Below are 15794 nucleotides of genomic sequence, written 5' to 3' on the forward strand. Positions count from 1 at the left end.
GTACACTAAATTGAAAATAAAAACTCTGACCAAACCCAGGCATAGATGAGTGGTGCAGTGGTTAGCACGGCTGCATCATGGCACCGAGGACCTGTGTTCAATCCGAGCCCACTGCTCGTGTGGAGTTTCCACATTCGCCCAGTGTCTGCGTGGGTCTCACCACCACAACCCAAAAGATGTTCAGGGTAGGTGGATTGGCCACAATAAATTGCCCCTTAATTGGGGGGAAAAAAAATGGGTATTTTAAATTTATTAAAAAAAGAACCTCTGACCAAACTCTGCCCTGAACGTCGGCTTAAAAGCATCTTTACACTTTGCGAACAGTAAGCTACAGGTCATTCCTTCATCAGAGCTGTGTTTAGTATATTGATGTATCCAGGATGCAGGCCCGAGGAGGAGTCAGGATGCCCATCCTCTAGTATGCATGGTGGAAAGGAAGGGAAGGTTAATAGTTGACACTATCATAAACACAATTATCATGCTTAATCCTTTAAAAACAATTGGGTCTTTGTGTCTACTTTTATCACAGATCGACTTCTTTGCAATTTTTTGAACCTTGTACAGTGATTAAATTATTGCATAGTCTACGTTTGGTACATAAGTAGTGGATTTCAAGTCATTGACTCATTTGTCAATTTCCATCGGCTAAGACAGAAAAGAGAAAATGGTCACAAACAGAAAGCCAATAGTCTGCCCCAGATGGGGGCCGCGATGGAATTGGTCCTCACGTTTGATGTGTTAAGTAAGTTGGTTCAACGTTGGCTGCAACTGGATGCAGTGAAACTAGAAACAGGCTTCTGACACCGGAGATAGTCCAACACGGTTTTATTGAACTTCCTGATTGCTGTACATAGTCTGCTGTGAGTTGACACTCTTATCAATCTAACTGATAACCTCCTACTGGCTCGACCAGGCTAACTCTCTACCTCATGGTGATAGTGCTCACTGGCTTGTGCACTCTTACTATCTCAGTAGCTGTGTCCTGTAGAGAGAATCTTAATGCCCTGTGTGCTTTATAGTGGTGGTTTCCTGACTGGTGATTGGCTGTTATGTGTCATGTGTGTTCATTGGTTATCCTGTGTGTCAATCACTGCCTGTCTGCATCTCATTATATACATGAGTGAATATTATGACAACTTTCAGACTGGGGTAGAGTCATTTTGATCTACTCCTTTGGGGGAACAGTCAGGGTCAGGTGGAATACTGATTTTACACACTCTTACTCTCCTCTGACCTGTAGCATTTTGCCCGACTCAAATTGTGGACAGACAGGTTAGTTTAAAATTACCACCACCCAGGTCCGAAGCAAGATGTACTTGAAGCGCCAAAAAGCATGACTCATACTGTAGCTGCACAAAAGTTAAAGATGTTCAATTCTTCAAAGCTGCAGCAGGCTTCATTAGTGTGAATAATGCTGGCTCCTTCTGATCAATTGGTTTTCACTTCATCTCAGCTTCTCAATGTTAAAAGGCTGAGGCCCATAATCCAGGCTAATACCAAGGTTGAAAAGAGGGAGAATAAAATAATCAAGGACCAACTTTTTCTTGCAAGCCAGACAGATGAAAGCATGATTTCAAAGAAATAATATTCATTTTCCTGTAACTTGCATGCCAATTCCAGAGCGATTAATAAACTTTAATTGACCCAAACAATCAGGAAGAACTATAAAAGCCATATTTTCTCTCAGAAGAAATCAAGCAAAAGCACTGGACAACGTGACGCACGTTGTGTAAAGGTCGATGCTGACTGGAGAAATAATATAGCTACTTTTCAACAAAGACACTCAAAGTGCAGCATTGTTGTTTTCTGGCCCTTTAACAGGAAATCAGCAGAAGACTGAGCCCTTAAACCTTGCAGGCTTTGGCCTGATCTAATTCCATTAGCTTGTTCCAGATTGCAAGTGGAGATATTTTTGTTAAACTTAATGACCCTTCGACATCAAGGCTAATGTTCATAATGCCTTCTGATAAATATCAAGTGACAAATCTGTTCCTTTGATCAAGTGCATGTGTAGATATTAGCACTTTCAATTATTGCCTTAACCCTAAAATGAAAGCGATAACCTCATACCTTTCGTATGTGTTTATTTATACATTTTACTTTGAAAAAAAGGAATATTTAAACCCCATCAGCAGTATTAACAATACCTCTCCTTGAGGACCTATCAGGAGATAGGGCTCAACCGGTATAGCAAAAGGGACGTTATAATTAGTCCCAGTAGTCTAAGGATACCAAACACAAAAATCAGCATTCCTGATGGTTATTTTCCAACTCCTGTTAAAATATATATATGCATGCACATTTTTAAAAAAGGGACAATGATGGTTGCGATGAATCTCAGTGATCTTGCTCACACAGAAAATGGTCACATCGGTGATGTACCAGGTCACTGTGACAGCAATAATCAGGCCAACCAAGATTGGCAACTTTCATCCTCTTAAGCGAAAAGTAGGATCCACACCAATTTGATGCAATTCTCTGCTCAGAATGAAACTGACATTTATTTCAGTCAGAATAGCAGCACGGTAGCATTGTGATTAGCACAATTGCTTCACAGCTCCAGGGTCCCAGGTTCAATTCCGGCTTGGGTCACTGTCTGTGCGGAGTCTGCATGTCCTCCCCGTGTGTGCGTGGGTTTCCTCCGGGTGCTCCGGTTTTCGCCCACAATCCAAAGATGTGCAGGTTAGGTGGATTGGCCGTGATAAATTGCCCTTCGTGTTGGGTGGGGTTGCTGGGTTGTGGGGATAGGGTGTAGGTGTTTGACCTTGGATAGGGTGCTCTTTCAAAGAGCCGGTGCAGACTCGATGGGCCGGGTGGCCTCCTTCGGCACTGTAAATTCTATGATAATCTATGAATTACAGGTGACCAATCTACTAACCGAAGCCCATATTCTGATTCCACTCCCATGCCACTTCATATCTTTTATTCTGGGATATCTCCAATATTCGGAGCCTTACTTAACCAGATAAAATACTTTATACTTTGCTCATCATATAAGCCACAGGCTGCCATCCATAATGAACATACTCAAAAGGTTCATAAGCACATGTACATTTTTAACATTCTTTGCTCTGATCACCAAATGCTGAAAGTTCTGGTACCGACAGAATGAAAGGGGATAGGAAAAATACTCAAGTCTGTAGAGCTCCTTTAGTCATAAAAAAGCAGACTAGAAAAATCGCAAAAAGCAAACACTTGTACCTTTAAAATAAAAACTTTTAAAATTGCAGATATTGGCAGCTTGGAAGAGTCACCAATAGCACGTCTGTAAGGCTTAGTTGACAAACCTATAAATTTGTAAAAATAGAATTCAGCTCAGCGACGAGGCCAGTTGCTCTCAACGCCATTTGAGAAACCTCAGAATATAGTGTCAAGAAAGCCATTTACATGGACCTATTTGACCCCATGTGGTCATCACTGCCAAATTGCTGCAGTATGAAGGAAGAGATCAAAACCGTATCACAGTAGGGGCAGCACGGTGGCACAGTGGGTTAGCCCTGCTGCCTCATGGTGCCGAGGTCCTACCTTCGACCCCCGCTCTTGGTCACTGTCCGTGTGGAGTTTGCACCTTCTCCCCGTGTCTGTGTGGGTCTCGCCCCCACAACCCAAAAGATGTGCAGGCTAGGTGTTTTGGCCATGCTAAATTGCCCCTTAATTGGAAAAAATGAATTGGTACCAAATTATTTTTAAAAACGTATCACAGTGAAACGGATTCTTGGCAGGTTTGGTTTCAACACCATAAACAGTGTCAGACGTCAATCTGACAAGGTCTATAAACACGATCATGTTTACCTCCCACAGGTTACAAATGCTATCAACATGCATTATATAACACCTCTGATATGGTCAAACATTCCAAGGGGTTTCACATGTGCTTCATTAAATAAAATTTGACACCAAGTCATATAAGGAGGTGTCAGGACAAGTGACCAAAAGCCTAGTTAAAGAAAGGGGTAGGCCTTGAAGAGCATCTTAAATGATAATAATAATAAGTTGATAGAGGGTAGGGAGGGAATTGGAGTGATTGGGTGAAGGCATGGCTGACAATGTTGGAGCCATTACAATCGGGGAAGCACAAGAGGCCAGAATTAGCGATACTCAAAAACTTCAAGTGGATTACCTGGCTGGAAGGGGTTAGAGATTTTAAAATAAAGAAGATTTTTAAAATTTAGATATAGCTAAACCAAGAGAAAGGGTAGGTCACTATATTTAATAGTTATGGGGGTTCAAATTATTGCATTTTATAAGAATCATAGATGTACAATAAAATGTCAATAAAAGAGTTACCTCCCAGGGCTTGACTGTCTTGGTTTTGACGGAGCGTATGATTGGGAAGGTCTTCCTGCAAGCCCGCTTAGTGATTGTGTGGAGCGTTTGTTTACCTCTACTGGTCTACGAGCTGGGTTGATAGATGCATTCTGATGTCTTGCCGTTGGGTTTTTGCTCTCTGTGTTAGTCGTGCCGATTGGTGTTTGTTTCATAGGTGCTAACTCTGTTGCAGATGGTGTCCTACTGTCCATTTGAACATTATTTTCATGCATCTTCTGAGTGCTTGAGCCTTCAGGGTAGTGCCCCGGTCCAGGACTTGGTGTTCTAGAGGTACGTGGACTGGTGCTCAGGCCGGTCTTTGCATACCTTGATGGTGCCGGGCGGTGTACTGTCAAAATTAAGGGTATGTATATGAATTATGCAATTGTATACATCATAGAACCTTGAAGGTAGGAGGTCTGTTAGATATGTGAAATGAAATGAAATGAAATGAAAATCGCTTATTGTCACAAGTAGGCTTCAAATGAAGTTACTGTGAAAAGCCCCTAGTCGCCACATTCCGGCGCCTGTTCGGGGAGGCTGGTACGGGAATTGAACCGTGCTGCTGCCTGCCTTGGTCTGCTTTCAAAGCCAGCGATTTAGCCCAGTGTCTGGAATAGTCAAGAATAAAAGTAACAAAAGGCATGAAAATTATAATTTGAAACACAGGAATGTGACATTTGGCTCAATTGGTTTAAACTGGTGTTTATGCTTTACGCGAGTACCCTTCCATCTTTGCAGTTCCAGGGCAAAGCGTAGGGGTAAGTTGTTATTTAGCAATAGAATAAAGATTTCTGTTCAATTTTTCCTTGCACAACCCAGGACTGGAGTGGTTAATTTTGATACCCTGAACTACTTCTTCAGCAAGTTTGGTTGTCCGTGTGGAGTTTGCACATTCTCCCCATGTCTGTGTGGGTTTCACCCCCACAACCCAAAAATGTGCAGGGTAGGTGGATTGGCCATGCTAACAAATTGTGCCTTAATTGGAAAAAATGAATTGGGTACTCTGAATTTTAAAAAAAGAACTTCTTCAGCAAGACCAGCAAATACAGCACAGGCAAGGATGTGAACTCAGAATCTTGGTTGTCTTTAGGGCTCAGAGCAGATGGCTTTGGGGCTGAAATTAAACCTTAACGAGAGTGTAAAACTAGATGATGTTCATTTCGATCTACATCACTGGTAAGGAAGGAAGACTGGGCCGTTTATGAAGACTGGGCCATTTATATAAACAGACAATCAACCCGTTAATTGTGCACCTCCAAGGGCAGCACGGTGGCGCAGTGGGTTAGCCCTGCTGCCTCATGGCGCTGAGGTCCCAGGTTCGATCCCGGCTCTGGGTCACTGTCCGTGTGGAGTTTGCACATTCTCCCCGTGTCTGCGTGGGTTTCGTCCCCACAATCCAAAGATGTGCAGGGTAGGTGGATTGGCCACGCTAAATTGCCCCTTAATTGGAAAAAATGAATTGGGTACTCTAAATTTTTTTTTTTTTTTTTTAAATTGTGCACCTCCATTGAAGTGGAATTTGACCCTTTGTCTCAATCATTATGATGGCACTGACTACATGCATTGTATCGAACAGCAGAGACTAGCCTATGTTTCAAGGACACAGCACAATGTTGACACGATAGGTGGTCATGTGGTCTCCCGCTCTGGAGTACTCTGTAATCGGTGTGTTATCGGCTGTAATCGGCTGGTTTAGCACACTGGGCTAAATCGCTGGCTTTGAAAGCAGACCAAGACAGGCCAGCAGCACGGTTCAATTCCCGTAACAGCCTCCCCGAACAGGCGCCGGAATGTGTCGACTAGGGGCTTTTCACAGTAACTTCATTTGAAGCCTACTTGCGAATAAGCGATTTTCATTTCATTATCCTCCATGCAAGAGAATATGTATTTTTAGAGCGTTTAACAACTGCGACGACCTGATAAAATGCACTGATAATAATAATCTTTATTGTCACAAGCAGGCTTACATTAACACTGCAATGAAGATACTGTGAAAAGCCCCTAGACGCCACATTCCAGCGCCTGTTCAGGTACACAGAGGGAGAATTCAGAATGTCCAATTCACCTACCTCCCAGCTAGTCTTTCGGGATTTGTGGGAGGAAACTGGAGCACCCAAAGGAAACCCACGCAGACACAGGGAGACCGTGCAAACTCCGCAGAGACAGTGACCCAGCTGGGAATCGAACATGGGACCCTGGGGCTGTGAAGCCACAGTGCTAACCACTGTGCTATTAGAGGTGGCAAGAAGCACGCAGCGATAAATCAGAGCCTGAGCAGCACTGAACATGATACTGGACTTTAAGGATTTTCTAATTTGCTTCTGCACTTGTGTATCCCCCTCAGGTCAGCACAAAGAAGCAGAGAAGAGTCTTTGCCTCTGGAGCAGTCAGTTACGTACAGCTGAAAACTTGAGGGAAGCAACTGTTCCTCCATCGTTAATACCGAGGATGTACACCACCTCACTCTGAACACAATCTTTCTGGCTCACTTGGGTTGGGCACAGCTTAGCTTAGTGTCAGGCACCAGCTACCAGGACCCAGCCCAGAATAATTCAGGGTAAGCTGCCAAGGCTGCAATCTCTTTCATTTGCACTTGTATTTTAATGCAAGCTTGTTCACCCATGAGAATTTGGCAACAACTAGCTTCTTAGTGTCAGTTCCCTACATGCAGGTGTGGGTCTTTGCGATAAAGGTTTTCCGACCTTCCCAGTAGCACCTTTCTCGGTGATGGGGTTGGAGGATGGGTCGTCTCGGCGATTTATTGGAGGATTTTGGAGGAAGATACTGGCCAGGATTCTGCAATACGACGGCTAAGTGTTGATGCCGGTGTAAACACCGGAGTGTTTCACGCTGGTGTAACGGGCCTCCGGGCCCGGCAATTGCGTGGTCCATAAGGGGCTAGCACGGTGCCGGAGTGCTCCACGCAGCGCCGGCGCCGATGTGCGGCTCTGCACTGCCGGTCGCAGGTCCACGCATGTGCGCAGCAGCCGCTTCCGTGCTGGGCCCGCGCAACATGACGGAGCTACACAGCAGGCTGGCGCGGAACAAGGTTGGCCTCCCCCCCCCACCCCCGCCTGTCGATCGCGGCCACCGCAGCCGCGGGTCCGAGCACCCGCCGGATGGGACCATGTTAGAACCACGCCGATGGGAACTCGGTCGTTTGACCACAGAGAATCGCCGGGGGGGGTTCTTTCAACGGCCCCCAACCGGCACCGCATCAGTCGCATGCCGCATCAATCGCACACGCGTGAGTGGCGGCGATTCTTCGGTCGCCGGAGAATTGTGTCCCAGCGTCGCGGGCCATCTTGACGTCAACTCCGATTCTCTGAGCTGGCACAGGCTCGGAGAATCCCGACCAAGGTGTCTCCGGAAGGGTTACGGTCAAGTGAGAGGAGGAGTTGTTGATGGTGCGGAAGGATTGGATTTGGATTTTGTTTATTGTCACGTGTACCGAAGTACAGTGAAAAGTATTTTTCAGCGAAAAGCTCAACAGATCATTAAGTACGGAGAGCAGGGTGGCAAAGAGGGGGAAAGAGGCCAAGACTCCAGCTCTCCCACATCTGGGCAAGTTGGGAAAGGAGGACGAGAGCGAGCCAGTGAGGGCTAAGTGAAGAGGGAGGCCATATAATTGTGTGCAATAGTAATAAAAATGCTTCTGTAAATGGTTGTGTGTGTCCTGTGGCTCTTGAGTCTCTGCAGATCGTATGCAGCTGTAAAGTTCAGAAAGTCTGGCCACCCCCTATGCACTCAATGTTTGTTGCCCATAGTTTACCTTCCTGGCTGTACATCTGGGCTGGGGTGAGGGGTGGTGGTGATGAAGTGGTTGAAGAAAACAAAACAGCAAATTAGGAACAAAAAACAGAGAAAGGCATTCAAAGTTAAAACAAATTAACCCAATGGTCTAACAAACAAAGGTATTAGCCAGCATCAAAACCAGGGTAATCATAGAATCTACAGTGCAGAAGGAGGCCATTTAGCCCATCGAGTCTGCACCGGCTCTTGGAAAGAGCACCCCACCCAAGGTCAACACCTCCACCCTATCCCCATAACCCAGTAACCCCACCCAACACTAAGGGCAATTTTGGACACTAAGGGCAATTTATCATGGCCAATCCACCTAACCTGCACATCTTTGGACTGTGGGAGGAAACCGGAGCACCCGGAGGTGCTCCTCCGGGTAATAAGAGGTTCTAGTCTTAAGAGGTATTGGGTTACATCTTAGCTGTTGCAGCAATCTGCAACTCCAGGCCAAGAGGAGGGATGACTCAGATCGCATCCCTGATTACAGGCCAGTGACCATTGCAAGGACAGAAACATGTTTAGTTACAATACTCTCCTTAGCCTGATAGATCACTGGCACTCTCCATCTAGGTTCAACATGAGAAATGGCTATGTAACTGAGGCAGTAACTGAACTGCCAGGAGTCATGGAACAAAGCCAACACGTTCAGGAGAGAGGGTGGAGCTATGGAAAATTCAATTTAATAAAAATGACCAATTAACAGCTCACAATGCTTTCACAATTGCACCACTTCTTGGATTGAAATCGCTTCAAAAACGTTTTTACTGTTTTCACAAGAGAATATCACTCTAGGGCCAAGGCTTTTGTTTCCAAACGTGCGTCACATTATGAAACAGGGGCAGGTCGACTGTTTCTGCCTCCAAGAATTCCAAATGAAGAAGCCACGGCTACGCGCCCAGGCCTCAGGACAAGTAGAAGCTTAATGACAGGAAATTGCTTGTCAAATCTGATGAGTAATTGGAGTTGAACTATTTTGGACAGGGGTACACAACCTGGGGGTCTCAATCTCCTTTCCACCCGACACCCACACACTTCCTGCAGCAGTCACTGGATGATTAATCAGGATTGGGAAACCTGGCTGATTTTTCTCTTTCTAATCAAGGCACTTTGGGACAAATTTCCATGGCCCAGTCTAGATTTGTCTAATTCTACACAGGTTCAAACTCAGGTCTATATAGTTCTTCGACACACCGCCTTTTCCAACAAGACCATTGGGGAGTATTTCTAGATGTATTTGAAAATCGACTGACACACAAACAACGGTTGAAATCTTGCTACCTCAAGGAGTAGGTGGGGCAATTAGCATCAGTGTATTGAAGAGGAAGCTAGATAAACACAAGGGAGAAAAGGAATAGAAGGCTGTGTTGATGGGGTTATATGAAGAGGTTAAGGGGTTTGCGTGGATTATAAACAATGAAATGACATGGACCTTTTGGGCTTAAAAAGGCCAGTTACCGTGTTATAAATACTCTAGTTCTGGCGATAGAGCAACAACTGGAGGTATTCTTCAACACTATCAATATTAATTTATAAAATTAGACCCTTGGAAAAACAACAGTGGATCCCAATTGTTTTTTTTAAATATATCTAGAGTACCCAATTTAATTTTTCCAATTAAGGGACAATTTAGCATGACCAATCCACCTACCCTGCACATCTGTGTTGTGAGGGTGAGACCCATGCAGACACAGGGAGAAGTGCAAACACCACATGGACAGTAACCCGGGACCAAGATCGAACCAGAGTCCTCGGCGCCTTGAGGCAACAGTGCTAAACACAGCACTACCGTTCCGCCCCAAGATCCCAATTGTTACTAGTTGTCTGGAGGTTTCCAAATGAACAAATTGCGCTTACGTTGTACCATTAACATTGGAAGGCATGGGCACAGAGTCTCGCTGTATGCGGACGACCTGCTTCTGTATGTTTTAGATCCAATTGAGGGGGATGGAAGAAATCGTGGGAATTTTAGGGGAATTCGGCCGGTTTTCAGGGTATAAGCTTAATATGGGGAAGAGCAAGATGTTTGCTGTCCAGGCGAGGGATCAGGAGAGGCGACTGGGGAGGTGCCATTTAGATTGGCACGGGACAGTTTCAGGTATCTAGGTATCCAAGTGGCGCGGGATTGGATTGGACCGGCTACATAAATTGAACTTGGTCGGTTGGTGGATCAGATGAAAATGATTTCTGGAGATGTGGTGTGCTCCCGTTGTCTATAGCTGGCAGAGTCCAAACGGTGAAAATGACGGTCCTCCCGAGATTCCTGTTTGTATTTCAATGTCTCCCCATCTTCATTCCGCGGTCCTTTTTTAAGCGGGTCAATAAAGTTATAGCGGGTTTTGTATGGGGAGGGGCGCAAGTCCCCACGAGTAAGGAGGGTAATTCTGGAGTGGAGTCGGGGGGAGGGCGGGCTGGCGCTGCCAAACTTTCGCAATTATTACTGGGCGGCTAACATAGCCATGATTAGGAAGTGGCTGGTTGGAAACAAATTTCTATATCTGCAGGTGCGGGACCTTCTGCGTAGACAGGTACCAACCTTCCCACTCCTGCTGCTAAGGGGGATTCAGGACAGGGTAGTTTCCAGAGGATGGATAGGTGAGGGGAGCGTTTCTGACATTTCTAAGGAACTTATGGGATCAGAGGAGACGCAGACTGAGGAGCTGAAGTGAAAGTGGGAGGATGAGCTGGGGGGAGAGATAGAGGAGGGCCTTTGGGCGGACGCAACTTGTGCCAGACTCAGCCTGATTCAATTCAAGGTCGTTCACCGGGCTCACATGACAGTGGCCCGGATGAGCAGATTCTTTGGGGTGGAAGATAGGTGCGCAAAATGTGCGGGAGGACCAGCGAACCATGTCCACATGTTCTGGGCATGTCCAAAGCTGAGGGGATTTTGGCAGGGATTTGCTGACGTCATGTCCAAGGTATTAAAAACAAGGGTGGCATTGAGTCCAGAGGTGGCGAGTATCGGGATGTCGCAGGATCCGGCCTTTGCCTCCCTGGTAGCCCGGAGGCGGATATTACTAGCATGGAGGGACTCAAGGCCCCCGAAGTCGGAGACCTAGCTATCGGACATGGCTGGCTGGAGAAAATTAAGTTTGCCTTGAGAGGGTCACTGTTAGGGTTCGCCCGAAGGTGGCAACCATTCGTCGACTTCTTCGCGGAGAATTAATCGTCTGCAGAGGGGGGAGGGAGGTTAGCGTAGATTAGGGGGTTAATTAATGGTGGGACCTGTTGGGAAGGGAGGTGGTATTTGCACTATGTTTATATTTTCATGTACATTGTTTATATTGCTGCTGTGACAATGCCAAAAAATACCTCCATAAAATGTTTATTAAAAAAATAATTGGAAGGCATGAAAGAGTTTTTGACAAATTTTGCATTCAAAGTAATAGTAAACAAAATGCTGACAAAAACATCAGCTGACTATAGTTACTAACAGGAACTAACTCGAGGTTTGAAAAAGAAACACGGAGAGATGAGAGGAAGTGGAATCTATTTTGTGGTGCACACTTACAAAATGAAGAGCATCTACAGGGATCGTGTTTGTTCAGGTAATGTTCAAGTGTATCCCATCCTCCTCCGACACGCACCATCACATGATTTCTAAGAACCTGCAGAAATGAAGGAACATGATTGATCCAGTGTTGGCACGCAAATGCTTTCTAAACATTCAGATAAGCAGTACTTTGCTTTTTTTATAAATTTAGAGTGCCCAATTTTTTTCCCATAATTAAGGGGCAATTTACCGTGGCCAATCCACCTATCCTTCACATCTTTGGGTTGTGGGGGCGAGACACACGCCGACACGGGGAGAATGTGCAAACTCCACACGGACAGTGACCCGGGGCCGGGATCGAACCCGGGTCCTCAGCGCCATGAGGCAGCAGTGCTAACCACTGCACCGCCGTGCCGCCCATCAGCACTTTTCTTTAAGTCCTGAGATTTCATGGGTGAGATTGATAGATTGTAGGGACAAGATCACATAGAAAAGGGACAAAATAGGCTTGCACCTCATTCAGCAAATTATAGTAGGTAGATAGTCATTTGATAGGAGGTAGATAGTCATTTCATAAATTTACCATTCTTTAGGATTCCTGAGCAAACTTGTACTCTTAGTGTTATTCATACAAATGTAAAGATATAGCACTGTGTAATGGCTGGAGGACTGGCGACCAAACACCATCATGTGCTTAGCATGAGCAAATTACTCTGGAATTCCAGAATCATAGATTACTCTATTTCCTGTGCCCATTCGCACCATGGCCTGTTTTGTGTTTCACTTCTTCTAGGGACTGTTTGGATTCTTCAGGAGTAACAAGTCTCTCCTCTGACCCCAACCACTTGATGGTCTTTAGCCCTAGCTAAAACTGACCTTGATGCCCATTTCCTGGGTCATTCCATTCCTCAGCTCACCAGCAATGACCAGGGATACATTATTTATTGTTGAACTCTGCTGGTTTTGCAATTTGCACTCAAGCAATGGGTTGAAACTCATTTCATGCATTTTTTTCTTTATTAGAAGATCTGAACCGAGTTCAAACTCAGGCGTGAGCTGAAAGGCAAGTATGAGAATTCATTCTCCCACCTTGCTCCCAGTAACTCAACTGCTCCCGACCCCACCCAACACTGTTGTTCACCGCACCGCCCTGTTCCTCATCCATCATCCCTGCCACCCAAGTTCCACAAATCTCTGTAATTTGATTTACTTCTGCTCCTTTCCCCTCAGTCACACAAATGTGATTTTGTGTCAATGCTGCATCTTATCTGCAGCGCACACATATTAGCAGTGAAATTAAAACATAAGGAAGATAAAACAAGACCATATCCATTAACACCAGGATTTTATTAATAGTGACTTGAATAAATAGTGAAATAGGAAGAATGGACAAGGTCAAAGGGGAAAAAAAAAGTAGTCTCGAGTACCTAGCGTCAGTGGAAGAGCTGGCACTACAGAGTATAGGGGTACGATGGCATTCCAATCCGGTTAGCGACCATTAACATTTAAAGAGAAATCCAAATGCTCCATAATTAACTGACCGAACTATACTGCAAGATTTCAGGTTTTTAAGCAGAAACAAACTTAATTGTATGCAGGATTTAAACAAACGAAGTACAACCAATCATCGTTTATAATTACTTTTGCCGTGAACTCGGTTCTACTTTTTACTCCCCCCACCCCACAAGAATTCCCTATACATTGCATGAATTTTGAACGTTTGTTCACTTTTTCCTGGGACTAACACAAGAGGGATACCACAGCAACCCCCAGAAGTCTCCTCAGAGTTCCAACTAATCTTGGAGGTATGAAATTTCATGGGGATCCTTCCTTTAGCTTACAACTTAGCGATCCTCCAAATTCTCTTCCAAAACCTCATGACTGAACTTCAGCTTCATTGCATTCTTCATTAGAGGATTTAAATCTTAGGATCACCCAATTCCTAATGACTGTCTATGTTCCCACAGCTTCTACACAGTTGCTGCCTCCACAGCTTATTCCAGGCAGATGCTTTCTCTCTACCTGTTCCCAGTGAACTGATCAAGTTGACTGCTTCCAGGCCAACTGCAAAATGCCTACTATCACAAGGCTGTGTGAGGACCACTGTAGATTTCCTCCTCTAGCTAAAAGCCAGACAAATCTTCCAGCTGCTCCCCTGCCCCTCCTCCCCCCCCATATCCAAACTGAGATCAAGCCATGCTTTCCATGGAGTGAATGATAACGGTGGTATTTTCTCTGCTTAAAATGTAAGCCTGACTAATATTTATTTCCTTTAGCTCTCCCAACTTGGAGCTGCAGTTCACACAAAAAAACATATCTGCAATTGCATTCGGAGAGAAATACGGAGCTAAATTAAACAAAGGAACCGTCCACCCTCATGGCCCTTCTCTTTGACAACACATCATGCTTTGGAATTGTCTCAAAGCAAAGTATTTAAAAATTATTTTCTCTTCAACATAGCTCTTTGATTCTGTAACCCATAAGAATAATGTATATATCTAATGGATGTAATCACCCTCTCTCCAAATTCCTTGGGTTCACCAAGAGGTCCAGAAATCTCACCCATTGTTAAAAACTATTTTCACCATCAACTCTGACCTGCACGATAATCATAGGTGAATTACCCACCCAAGCTTATTTAGTTTTCCTTTACATTAAGATTGTTGATTAGTTGCCCCCCATTTTTCTACAACATTTTTATCTAAGACTAAAATTTATATTCTAAAACATATAAATTATGAACTAGAAAGTTATATTCTATATGAATTATGCACTAGATCGTCACAATGGGCTGAATGAAGATGTGATATGATGTCTACCACTCTGACGTAATCAGTTACCGTCACAGAAACACTGGTGATCACATCTAACTAACTGTGCACATGAAGCCCATTCAATCCATTATGCCTGTATCTTTGAAAGACCCAAGCAAGTACCTTGAACTCCCCTATTTTTTTCCCATAGCTTTGAAAATGTATTCCTCCTTCAAGCATTTACTTTGCCAATTCACTTTTGGAAGTTACTTTTGAATCTGCTTTCAGCTAGCGTGCTCCAGATCATTTAAAAAGTAACAAACGGTATTGAAATGTTGCTGCTTTGCAGCCCATTAAAAAAAAACAATTGGTGGAATTCAACAGAAAAAATTCTAAGTTCATTTGTGGGGGGGGGGGTTCCAGGGAGTTTCACTCCGGCTCTGCCGGTGAGTTCCCCACTGTTATCAAATGACAGTTAGTCACTTTTTGGGCCCTGGGGAGTTTCTCACCAGTTTAGCCCACACGTTGAATTTTGTTTAGCACTGGGGAGCTGAACTCTGATCGGGCGCCATTTTGAAAAGGTGCCCCAATCTCTAAGTGAGCTTGTGGGTCCCCCACAACACCCATCCATGGGAAATGTCACCCCCCACACATGGGCACTACCCCCCCCTCCCCCAAGTGAGAACATGCTCCCCTGAGAGTGCTCCCTCCCTCCAGGACCGCACCCCCCCCCTCAACCTCCCAGAGGCCCCTACTTAACTGCCGTGCATCCCTATCCCTCCCCCACCCCCTTTTCATTGGGCCCTGATCCTTGGCAATGCCACCCTGGCACCTGGTCACCCTTGCACTGCCACCCTGGCAGTGCTCCTGCTAGCTTGACAATGCCACCTGTGCATCTTGGCAGTGCCAGGGCAACAGTGCCAAAGTGCCTGCGTTCCATGGGGAGGACTAGGGAGCCACCATGCACTATTGCTGACTGCCCAGGGGCCTCAGACGGCCTGGGAGACACCCCTGATGCTGCTCCGCCTGCTCCATGTTTGTGTGGACCAGTTCTCAATGGCGCCCAGCTGCAGCCTCCCTGGGGTGGCCGGTGGATCCGGTAAGAGTGCCTAAGTAGGTTTAAACCCTTAGATTGGTCACACCTCTTTTGGGTGTGCTCCAGATTCTGCTGCCACGCAGGACTTGGGTAGATCCAGCGAGGTGTGAAGGCTGCCAGGAAGCCTGCAAGAGGACTCTCCCGCGATCCACCAGTCGCATTGTGCTCTCGCTCGAGCGCAACATGGCCACAAAATCGCGCCCAATGAATTTGATTCCCTATCAGTAACGATTTTGTGCAGAATAAGGCACGATCAATTTGGCTGGACCACATTCACCCCCTGTTAAAATTGAGTCCGGCGGGAGTGGTGGATAACTATATACAATTCATAATCTTTAAT

General features: G+C 45.4%; 1 protein-coding gene across 1 annotated transcript in view; it reads right to left on the minus strand.

The window, feature by feature from the left end:
* gas2l1 (growth arrest-specific 2 like 1) overlaps positions 1–15794 on the minus strand; it is an 85231-nt gene that overhangs the window by 16177 nt on the left and 53260 nt on the right. Inside the window, exons 3-4 of the mRNA XM_072490741.1 lie at positions 11624–11720; positions 4288–4657 (exon numbers count right to left, since the gene is read on the minus strand). Of these exons, the coding sequence (XP_072346842.1) occupies positions 4288–4657; positions 11624–11720 (467 nt within the window). The remainder of the gene's footprint in view (positions 1–4287; positions 4658–11623; positions 11721–15794) is intronic.

Source organism: Scyliorhinus torazame, chromosome 1 (assembly GCF_047496885.1).
Source record: "Scyliorhinus torazame isolate Kashiwa2021f chromosome 1, sScyTor2.1, whole genome shotgun sequence".
Taxonomy (NCBI): domain Eukaryota; kingdom Metazoa; phylum Chordata; class Chondrichthyes; order Carcharhiniformes; family Scyliorhinidae; genus Scyliorhinus; species Scyliorhinus torazame.